This window comes from Suricata suricatta, chromosome 5 (genome assembly GCF_006229205.1).
Source record: "Suricata suricatta isolate VVHF042 chromosome 5, meerkat_22Aug2017_6uvM2_HiC, whole genome shotgun sequence".
In the NCBI taxonomy this organism is placed as follows: domain Eukaryota; kingdom Metazoa; phylum Chordata; class Mammalia; order Carnivora; family Herpestidae; genus Suricata; species Suricata suricatta.
The window spans coordinates 144,957,956-144,969,621 of NC_043704.1; the positions used below are offsets into that span (position 1 = coordinate 144,957,956).

General features: G+C 40.7%; 1 protein-coding gene across 3 annotated transcripts in view; it reads left to right on the forward strand.

Annotated features, from left to right (window-relative positions):
* The first annotated feature begins 4,086 nt into the window (after positions 1–4,086).
* HIGD1A (HIG1 hypoxia inducible domain family member 1A) overlaps positions 4,087–11,666 on the forward strand; it is an 8,627-nt gene continuing 1,047 nt past the window's right edge. The window contains exons 1-4 of one of the 3 annotated variants that reach the window (XM_029940861.1): positions 4,087–4,190; positions 9,885–9,996; positions 10,626–10,760; positions 11,416–11,580. In XM_029940861.1, coding sequence (XP_029796721.1) covers positions 9,900–9,996; positions 10,626–10,760; positions 11,416–11,465 — 282 coding nt within the window. In that variant the 5' untranslated portion in view covers positions 4,087–4,190; positions 9,885–9,899 and the 3' untranslated portion in view covers positions 11,466–11,580. Of the gene's footprint in view, positions 4,191–4,739; positions 4,833–8,631; positions 8,655–9,884; positions 9,997–10,625; positions 10,761–11,415; positions 11,581–11,666 lie in introns of those variants that run through there. The other 2 variants (XM_029940863.1, XM_029940860.1) reach the window with 2 other exon arrangements.

Below are 11,666 nucleotides of genomic sequence, written 5' to 3' on the forward strand. Positions count from 1 at the left end.
TGTCAACAATAGCCAAAACATGGAAAGAGCCTAAATGTCCATCACCTGATGAGTGGATCAAGAAGATGTGGTATATATTCACAATGGAGTACTACATGGCAATGAGAAGGAATGACATACGGCCATTTGTAGGAAAGTGGATGGACCTTGAGGGTGTCATGCTGAGTGAAGTAAGCCAGGCAGAGAAGGACAGATACCATATGTTTGCACTCATAGGTCTAACAGGAGAACAGGAGAAACCTAATGGAGAACCAGGGGGAGGGGAAGAGGGAGAGTTGGGGAAAGACAGGGATGCAAAACTTGAGAGACTATTGAATACTGAAAACGAACTGAGGGTTGAAGGGGAAGGGGGGGGGAAAGAGGTAGTGGTGATGGAGGAGGGCACTTGTGGGGAAGAGCACTGGGTGTTGTATGGAAACCAATTTGACAATAAACCATTAAAAAAAAAAAGAATGTTGCTGCCCAGAACAACAATAACAAATAATACCAGCGCATTGGTGGAAAAATTAATTCAAGACTAAAATATTTCAAGTATAATATTTTTGTTCACTACAGAAAATATCACTAACTCAACACAAATCCTACTGCCATACTCATTACTAATAGGAAAAATATTTTACATGGTTGAGTGAAACCAATGATATAAAATTAGGAGACAGTGACTTCTTCCCATCTGTAGAGTTTTGAGATTTTATTTTAGAACTATTCTTCCTAAAGAGCAGAGGGATGGACTAGGTACCTCAGATTTAATGTTCTGGAATATGTAAGTTGTGAAAAAGAGAAACTATCACACCTGAGCAGAACATGGTGGTCTGATATGATTAGCAGCTATTGATTCTGGGGGAAAAGATAGCATTTCTTATAAAACACGTGACAGACTTAAATAAGCAGTCCAGGAAGGAAAGGACTTTTTGCCAGAGGAGAATCGTTATTTGCTTAAAAGCTCCCACCTTGTAGGCTAGTTTTAAATAAAACTTTTGGCACACCTGGGTGGCTCAGCCAGTTAAGCCTCCAACTTCAGCTCAGGCCATGATCTCATGGTTCATGGGTTCAAGCCCTGCATCCTCCACTCGCTCTCCCTCAAAATAAACAAACCTTAAAAATAAATAAATAAATAAAACTTTAAGACATGTTATTAATGTGCCTGGGAAGTTTGCTTTTGTTTAAAACAAACATCTTAAGTACTATTCCGTTAATCTACAACATGTAAAAGGTACAGAGCTGTAGCCTATTGAGTAGCCCTGTAGGCCAGTCCTCTAACACAGATCTTATGATGATCTGGGTCCTACACAATTCTGTCTGGGAACTGCTTTGTAAGAACTATTGCTGCCTCAAAGCAGTGGTTCTTGTCAAGGAGGCAGAGGGATGAGCCCACTGCATGGAGAAGCCTTCCAAATCCTTAAGACCAGGATTTGGCCTCAATACAAATAATATAGTGAGCTAAATACTAAATAGGTTTTAACTTCCTGATATTCCCTTCTAATCCATTCTACTACACTACAAACTACCTCAAATATATTCTGTTCTGGTCAACATCCTACTCGAAACCTTCAAGAGTCACCTGATAAAACACTGTGCAATTTTTTAAAACCAGGGTTTAAAGTCCTTTCCAATGTAGCTTAAACCTACTTCCCATTATTTTGACTCTGCTTTAGTCACAAATTTTGCCTTTTCCCCATTCACTGTCCATACTAGAGCTACAATCCCATAGTCTACTGCTATTCCTCTGCCCACTGTTCTCTCTTTCTGGAATAGTCTCCCAATTTATTTACAAGCTAATCATTCTTCAAAGCCTTCTCACTCAAGCCCCAGTCCCAAGAGGCCTTCTCTGAAATGCTCACTCACTATTTCTACCTGAAGCTGCATTGAAAGCACTTATCATAGACTCGTTTTGGGTGTTTTTCTATATCTGTTCCTTCTATATAATCAGACTGTAAATCATCTCAGGGAAGGACCAGTCTTTAACTTCTGAATCCAGTACAATACCCACCAAAATATATACACCAAAAAATATAATTTGCTGAAGGTGACTTTGAACTCTGGTTTTAAAATATCTGTAGATATTACCAATTTTCTCAAAATTTTAGAAAAAATTCCACAAAGATCACAAAGTAGTTTTAAGAAGAATAAAAAAACAGGGTAGTGTAGCTTTAAGCTGGGCCTCAGCCTAAATAGACATGAGTTTAGAAGCACATTTCTCTTATAGTAGATAGGGTCATGTGTAGACATCTAGTTGGAACGTAAGAAGTTACAAAGCCTCTCCAAAATAGGCAGATACTTCTTGTGCTGTCTTTCCTTCTGTAAACTATAAGTAGGTTAGTTTAATGCATGAGAACCCAAATAAGTCTTCCGCATCAATTTTACTTCTAAATGACAGAATGAGGAGAATAATACACGATGTACTTCTGTGATCAATTACGTCTGGATTATGAAAGATGCAATTGTCAGTTGTCACTGCTGTTTTCTTGTGACACAGTATGGAATAAATATAGCAGAATAATTTCCATTAAAGTCTCTGCATTACCTGATTATTTCAGGTATTTATCATTATCGTTTACTAAGATTTGGGCTTCTATAGACCAATAAGGAAGAGAGAATTTCTCATACAACTAGGGCAGGGTCTGCCTCTTTCCACACAATGCACAGTACAGGAACTTTTAAAGTAAGAGTCCACACTTTGTAACTTTTCATGCCAGGCTCTGTACTAACACTCGGTGTACATCTTCCTCTTAACCACACCATTGTTATCCCCATTTTACAAATGAAGAAAGTGAAGTTTTGAGAGATAAAACCCAAGGTCAAGACTACTTTGTGGCCAGCCTGAGGCTAGCACTCAAGTCTCCCCGATCCCAAATCTCTTTCTCTGGAAATTGCAAATTAAGGTAACATTACTTTGATTTGTACAAATCCCCTTCAGGAATGAATATGTTCACTGCTGCTGTTAGCCTTTGTATTTCCAGAATCACAGGACTTAATGACTTCCGGTTTACCACCATATTCAAGTCACTCAGGCTCTTTTGTCATTTTAAATATCCTAAATAAGTCTCTGATTATCCCTACTTACTTTTGAAGCCCTACAATTACTGCATCACTTATGTCTTTTCTTCATTTAACATCACTGGGCTCCTACTGAGCTCAAAGACAGTGTTCCAGGAGATACGGGCATGAATCAGACCAAATATGTGCCTTCAAGTAGCTGAAGGCATGCCGGAATATAATCAAGATATGAAGTTTTAAATTCATCATCTATAGCACGAGTGTTTCCTACACGTGTCTTAACTCAATCATGAGACAAAAGATTTTCAGAAGCCGGAGCTCTTGGCACTTGGTTCCTACCCGTGTGATACAGCATTGGCAACCTGCCTCGTTTCGCGGGAATACTAAGAGATCCTAATTTAGTCACAAATATATTCCCTACAGCACAGTCGTTGACGCTTTGCATCAACTCGCCAGACACTTGCTGATTATCGTGCGAACAAACTAGGGGCTCTCTCCCTGGACCAAGTTCACTGTCACCAAAGGCCTCAGACACTTCCTTCCTCAGAGAAACCTCCCCGGTGGAGGTTCTGGGTGAGGTCACCGCTCTAGTGACCCATGCTTGCAACTAATGGCTGCCCGCCCCCACACTGCAAGGCCAAAAGAGGGCTCCACTGCGCTTGTTCGTGAAAGCACATAGCCACTAGGGGAGTGGAAAGGATCAAGCGCCACCGCCGTCGGCGCCCCTGGACGCAGGAAAATCCTCCGCTGAGCCTCCCAAGTACTGGTTGCGACCGAACCCTCTCATGCCCGTCTCCACCTGGCCCAGCATTTGGGACACAGACTTCGTAGAGCTCGCCGCCCCTGCACCAGAGAGAAAGGGCGAGAGATAACCGCTGTTCCGCCACCTTGAGTCCTCCCGTGAATCCCGGATGGCGAATTCTCACCCCTGACGTTATCCCTACGCGAGAGCCAGGGACACTGAGCCACAGCCTGCGCGGGTCACCCTCAGCCAATCCGGGATCCGCCCCACCCACCGCGTACACGCACGCACCTACCAGAACCCTCGCTTGCCCGCCACTAGCTTCTGATTGGTTAGAACCGGATGTGGGCGGGACAAGGAGAAGCCGGTTCTACGGCAAGCGTGGGCGAGAGCCAGAAACCGGTTGGAGCTTGAGAACCGGTTGGAGATTGAGCATTACTGTCAATTGCAGGCAAGTGAAGCTCGAGGGAGTCTCGGCAGCGGAGGACTGCCGACCGTGGGGAGGGAAGGAGTGGGGCCGCGCTTGGCTGGGCCGAGAGCGCCTTGGGAGTTTTGGGAGCCACCGGGCTGGCCGAAGGGGGGCGATGCCCAGGTTGAAGGGGGGCGAGGTGTAGTCGGCGGGTCTTAAGCCCGACTTCGTGGCTCTGGGGAAGTTGGGGATCCAGAGACAAAACCTGACGGCTGTCGAGTTAGGGGATGCAGGGCCAACGAGGGGATGAAGCCAAAGCTTGTGGGGTGAACGTGGCCGAGAGGGAAGACTCGCGGAGAGGCAGTAAGGAGAGGCCCGTCGAGGGGGCTGGGGCCGACCTCCGGGAGCTGGGAGCTGGAGCCGGGAGCCTTCTGGAGAATGGGCCCGAGAGATGGGTGAGGAGGAACTGGGAGGGCGACCGCTGCGGTCGCCGAGTCCCGACAAGGTCACAGGAAGAGACAGGGGAGGAAGTTCTAAAGGTTGAGGGCGTAAAACCACAGACCTTACTCTTATCTACGACCCCGTGTTGCCTCCCACCCTTAGCATCCACTTTTATCCAAGGGAGGTAAGAAGGCCTCAGGCCCTGTGTAAATCTGTGACGGAATTTAAATTTCTTCCTGAAAGGTAAGCTTGCCTGTTAGAGATTAGAAAATATAGCGCAGGTTTAGAATTGGGAGCCGCTCAAATGATTCGGCGGTGTTACTCTCCTTTCTCTCCTTAGTGCGGGTGTGGGCAGCAGCTGTCCCTGTATGGGGCAGTCCCCACCGCAGGAATCTGTGCTTCGGGAAGTACCCAGGCACTTTCGAGTAGGACCGGTTTGGATGGAAAGTTGAGACACATCGAAGTGGTACCAGGCCCCGGCATGAAGAACATGTTTGAGTCTTGTATACCAGGGTGTCTCTTACTTCCTGGTGCCCCAGAATCACTGGAAGGGGGCTTCTTAAAATGCAGACTCCTTGGGCTCTGTCCCTGACTTTCTAAATCAGAATCTCCAGGGTGGGAGCTTTGCAGCCATTTTCAACAAGCTGACCAGTGACCGATGAAAAATCAAAATTTGAAACCCTTGTTGATAGTAGTTCCTGTGACCAAATGATGGGCCATGAAGATTCTTCAATCTGTTCCATCACCTCATGCTGGGCAGCTCATCTCCCGATGCCTTTTCTAGGTTCCCGTGCATTTGGAAATGTCTTTAGTAGTGTCTTAGTAAGTTTGGAGAGTAGCGTGTTTAAACGGCTTTGAGTATTTGGTCATTGATGCCTCTTTTTGTACCTGTTCAGCGTTGGGACAGATTTGGGTCAGTTGCGCTGGGCAGATGAGAAAATTATAATAAAGGAAAATCTAGAAGTGGTCCTAGTAAAAAAAATATTCAAAGCACAGTTGAAATGTCGGAAGAATCAAGTCACTGGGGAAGAAAATTCCATTTAATTCTATGCATGACTTGCATATTTTTCACATTTCAAAGAAAGAGATGCAGACTTTTGGTTAGGGAATGGATTTTAATATTTTTCAGGTTAACTCTATTGCCAGCATCATAAGATTGATGCTTTGGCAATATATTGTCAATCAGAAGAACTTGAACTGTGTATCAGGAGATCTGGGTTCTAATCCTACCCTGCCAGAGATGTATTCTTGGTGTTGAGCAATTCATATAACCCTTTTTCATCTGTAAAGTTAGGCTATTGACATGGATTAATCATCTCTGTAGTTATTCTCAAATTATATCACATATAGTTATTGATTCTGATACTTTAAAAGTTAGCCATTTTCAATTTATGCACTGTAAATCATGACTACTTGGGAAAATTTCAGATGAAAATTAGGAAGAGAATTATCAAAATCTTAATGCAAGGAGTGTTATGAATATGTAGTATATTAGAATTTATAAGATGATCTAAAAATACAATATGAAGTAGTAAGTCTGTGGTATATGTGTTGGATTTTTAATATTCCTTTTTATTCTCAAAATGTGCACACAAGGTGTTCTTGATCAGAGACAGGTCATCATTGGTCACTTAAAGCAAATAATGACCACATCATTCCCCACACCCTTATTCTACCCTAGGGATTACTTCCAGAAAACCAGATGAAATGTGCTACCTATACAGAGTCTGTATCACAGATGAGGAGTGGAGATCAGTGGATTTTCTTCTTTTATATAGAGGAGAGCGACTGCCATCCTCTCCCTCCTGAAAAAGGGAGACACCATTGACCTGTTGAACAATTTTAGTGATCCAAATGTGGGAGATTAGAGGAAAGATTATCAACTTTCTTGCTTTTAAAGATAATTCCCAAATGACTTCATAGTTTAGAAATAATTCAGACAAAGGAAAAAAAAAACATGACTATATCTGCAAAAAAAGGTGCTAGTTTTTAAAAGTGGATTGTATTATGGAATAGCTTTATAGAATAGGTTCCTGTGGTTTTAAGGAACCAGGCCCTACTCATGTTATCATTTCTTTTTTTTTTTCTTTTTTCAGAAAATTTTTTAATTTTTTAAATTTATTTTTGAGAGAGACCGCACGAGCAGGGGATGAGCAGAGAGAGAGGGAGACACAGAATCCAAAGCAGGCTTCAGGCTCTGAGCTGTCATCACAGAGCCCAGCATGGGGCTCAAACCCATGACCTGAGCCAAAGCCAGACTTAACCAACTGAGCCACCCAGGCGCCCCTATCATTTCTTTTTAAGAATTAAATAAGCACTAGGTACACACAGTTTGGCTTTTTTCTTACTGACCAATTAAACTCTACAAATGTGTATACTTGTTATTTCTTTCGCTAAATATTCCTAAATAAAATGCCTTTGAATAATTTTAATTGTTGCAGTATATTATTTTTAAATTTATTTGACTATTTTGTGGTATGCTTACTACATGTAAGTGTGTGAGGCAGTGAAGATGGATATAAGCTGGGCAGATTAGCCTCCTAACTTCAAGGATTCTAGCAAGAGAAACATTTATAATAAGGACTTTCTATGGAGAAAGCATGAGATCCTATAGGACTGCATAACCAAAACAATTACCATAAACTCAGAAAGTCGAAGACTTTATTTTAACTGAAGTCAGTTAAGATAAGAATCTGAGGGGCGCCTGGATGGCTCAGTTGGTTGAGCATCAGATGCTTGATTTCTGCTCAGGTCATGATCTTCCCACATTGGGCTTTGCACTGACAGCACGCAGCCTGCTTGGGATTCTCTCCGCCCTTCCCTGGCTCATTCACTCAAATAAATAAGCTTTTTTTTTTTTTTTTTAATGGGAGGTGTTAGCTAGGAAAAAGAGTATCTGAAGGAGATGGAAGGGAGGAAAAGTATTAGGCAGAGAAATTAGCTTGTGCAAAGGCACTGAGGTATAGAGAACATTTTTAAGAAATTAATGTGACTATACTGGGAGATTCTGTTGGCAAGAAAGGTGAGAGGAGGATCTGTGATAAACTCTTAGGCCTTTCAGAAGCTTATAGTTAGTTTTGAAAGCAACAAATAAGCATATACTGGACTAAAATATAATGGTTAATCTCTCCATCTAGTCCATTTATGTAGTTTCTTGAAGGTCAGTCTCAAATATTTCGCTTGAAGGCCAGTCTCAAATATTTCTCTGAAAGTTAAAAGATACCACACTCTAAATTCAATTCTCATTGTCTCTGTTATGCTCTTGGCAAGTAATCATGCTCTTGCATGTTCCTTAAAAAAAAAAGCTAATTTTTAGCCATTAATTATTTCAGTGTTTAACTCTTCACATATATAGTAAGCATCCTGAACCTAGAGTTTGTTGAACCTTGTATATAATAAAAGCTCAATAAGTAGGAATTTATTCAATTAAGCAGGTAATGGAGTACAGAAAAAGAAGAGAATGTCTAATTCTGATCTGTGTTTCCTCCTATTTAGCAGTGTGATGCTGCACAACCCTTCTAGATTAAGGTTTTCCTCTCTGTCAGATGACAAAAGTGGACTCTTCCCAATGTGGATGAGGGCTTGGAAGGATGATTTCACTTTTCAAACTAAGCACTACACCCCCTTCTGTGGTTGGATTTTCTTTGAGGGTCTTACCTACTCTTAACACCCCCTAGAATAGCAAAGTGTTGAATGTGAGTTATTATTGAAGGGAGTGTGATGCACATGAAAAACCTAGACGTGAAGGTAAGATGTTATATGGCTAGTGGGATGGGCAGTTGACTTTTGGGTTTATTGTGAATGACACTAATCAGAGACTTGGCAGCCTTGCTTCCTGTTTGACTCCCTTATTTTATCCATGGGTAAAGTTTACGGGCAGTTTAAATCAGTTCAGTGAAGAAGGAAGTATATATATATTTACTGTGACAAAGGTGAAACTGAATTTGTTATTTTCTCATTGTGATGCAACGCCTTTGTAAAAGCAATATGACTGGGTATTATTAAATAGCTTCCTGTGTAAGGGGTATGACTGACACGGGGAGAATGGAGTCTTTGGTCTCTGTGGTAATGGAAATGAACCTTTTTTTTTTCTGCCCCCCTTATCCATATAATGATCAGGCTAGTATCTTGCCTTTTTTGGTACCACTTACAGGAGTAACATAAAAGAGGGTAGAGAATTTTAAGAGGGAAGCCCAGGGAATGTAAGGTATGTAAAGGGAAGTAGAACTGAAGCCTAGAAGATATCCATTCATTAAGAGGATGAATTAAGGGGCACCTGGGTGGCTCAGTCCATTAATCATCAGATTCTGGTTTCAGCTCAGGTCATGATCTCATGGTTTGTGAGTGCAAGCCCTGTATCAGGCCCTGCACTGACAGTGTGGAACCTGCTTGAGATTTTCTCTTTCCCTCACTCTCTGCCCTTCCTTGTTTACTATTTCTCTGTCTCTGTCTCTCTCTCAAAAATAAACAAACATTTAAAAAAAATGAATTAAGAATGACCCTGGGGGCCATTCAGGTTTTGGCCCCTGCGGTTATTCATTTGCTGCAGTGATGGAAGGTAGAAAACTAAAAGGCTATATTATGTTCAGCTGAACATAAGGCTATGCTTAAAATGAGGCATTTCTAGCAGTAGTATTTAAAATAAATGCTTTGTCCTTAAAAAAAAAAAAGCAAAAAACAAAAAATAAACTAAAAGCTTTGTCCTTAATAGCTAAAGTAGAAATTTTGGTTATTCAGACTGTCATCTTTTTCCCAAAACAGCCACCATCAGTAATAGAGATTAGTGTAATCGGTTGTAAACTATTCAGAGGTGAGAACTGAACCAGGAAGCATGTTGGAGTCAGTAAGCCAGTCTCCACTGAAAGCAGTAAAAATTACACTTAAAAGAGCTTAGTAGAATATTCAATATGTTTTGAAGAGGCAGTAAGGAGTATTGGTTTGGTTTGAGTGAAGCTGTTAAATGGAAATTGATTAAAGGTGAAAATAGCCAGAAAATTAAGCTACTATTTTAATTGACAAAAATTATTTTAGTTAAAAAACAAAAAAAAGCTTTCACTGCTGTCAGCAATGTGGTGCTACAAAGCAATTGGTTGTGTTGGATAAACATCAAAACAATCGGTGGGAATAACTGCAGCCCTTCCTAAAGGTAGCTGTGAGTTAAAGATCCAGTTAATTCCTAAAAAATACTTTTTAAACTTCATGTGGATACCTACCCTAGGTTTTTATGTGGAAACTAGGAGTGTTTTAAGGACTTCCAGCCATTCAGTGTTCTAGAATCTGGAAATTCTCTTTCAGATTCCTTCAGTCACTATGTCAACCAGCACAGATGTTTCTCTTTCTTCATATGATGAAGATCAGGGATCCAAGCTTATCCGAAAAGCTAGGGAGGCACCGTTTGTTCCCATCGGTAAGTTTGTGATGTTCTAGTAGTCTGCTGTAAGCTTTAACGCAGTAGAAATGTGGTCAGTTTCTTCATCAAGCACATCCTGAAAGCATTTATTTTTATATATTTTTTCATATGTTGTTGAATGAAATATGTAAGATTGGCTTGATAGAACTCTATCAAAATTCTTCTGTGTGTATTCAGACTTCTTTTATTGACTCTTCCTTATTTCAGTGAATGTTTTGGGGGGACATGAAGATCACCTTCAGTCTCAGTGATTTGCTTCTTAGAGTCACAGACTCAAAAAAAGCCCTCTTATACTCACAGTTACGATTTATTACGGTCTCTGCTATATTAATGGATTCTCTTCAGGAAGGAAGTAAGGCAGAGTAAAAGTTCCCTTGACACGCCTAAAGCATCTACTGGCTCCACAGCCCTCATTTTGAAGATGACCTTAACTTTCAGAATCTGCTACTATTTTACTCCCAATTAAAGATTTTTGGTTTGGGGGCGGGGGGTATAAAAACTCAAATTGTATGTTAATTAATGGACTTATAAAGCATCCTTATAAAAATAGTCAAAAGTACATTGATTGTAAAGTCATTTTGGTTCGCCGCCCCCTTGTGACATACTTGTGACGATTGGTTTTACAGGAATGGCGGGGTTTGCAGCAATCGTTGGATATGGACTCTATAGATTGAAGAGCAGGGGAAATACTAAAATGTCTGTTCACCTGATCCACATGCGAGTGGCGGCCCAAGGCTTTGTGGTGGGAGCCATGACGCTTGGTAGGTTCCTCAGAGAGTTTCCAAGTTTGTAATTCCCATTAATAGGTTTCTTTGTAAATAAAATGAGGTAGATACTTTTAGCTGACTTTGAAGTAGTTTGAAAATGTCACTGATATTTATTTTCACGTAAAAATTGAATTAATAAAAATAGTTCAAGTAGTGACCTATAAGAAAGAAAAGGTGATTCTGTGCATCACAGAACTTATGATTTCACTGAAGTCTAGATATGTAGATAGGTTGGCAGTAAGATCTGTTATCTGGGAGAGACATGATTGCTATTTTACTGAATTTTTGAAAATGAAAAGACTTTAATATAAGTATTACATTCTTTTATTGGCTTTACTTGGTGTTCCATAGTAAGTGTGACTCCTTTTCAAGTTGTAAGATAAACATTGATTGTTCTTCAAAACAAGTATTTTCAATAGTCTGAGCTAGTCATACTAGCCGCACGAGCTACTTGGGAACCTATATATAAAGGACTTTAGAAATGTAAATAGTTTAAGAAGGCAAGAGTATAAGCAGTTCAGGGTCTTGTTCCCTTTGTAAATATTGCGTGCTAGCAGGGTGCTACTTTTAGCTATTTCATGAAATGTTTTCAATTTCCTTAATGTCACGGAAAATATTTAAATGCTTAACTAGCATTCTTTTTCTTTAGGTATGGGCTACTCCATGTATAAGGAATTCTGGGCAAAACCTAAGCCTTAGAAGAAGAGAAGCTGTCTTGGTGTGTTGGTGCTTGCTCTAGACATCTCATGTTGAGTTTATATGTTTAGGTTGAAAATAAATGGTTTGAATGGTCAGACAATAACACCATCATTTACCTATTGGTTTCCTTTCTTGCAGACCTGATTTGCCTGGTAACCAAATTACTAGTGACCAGTTAGCTAGATCATTCAGGGGAGTCAA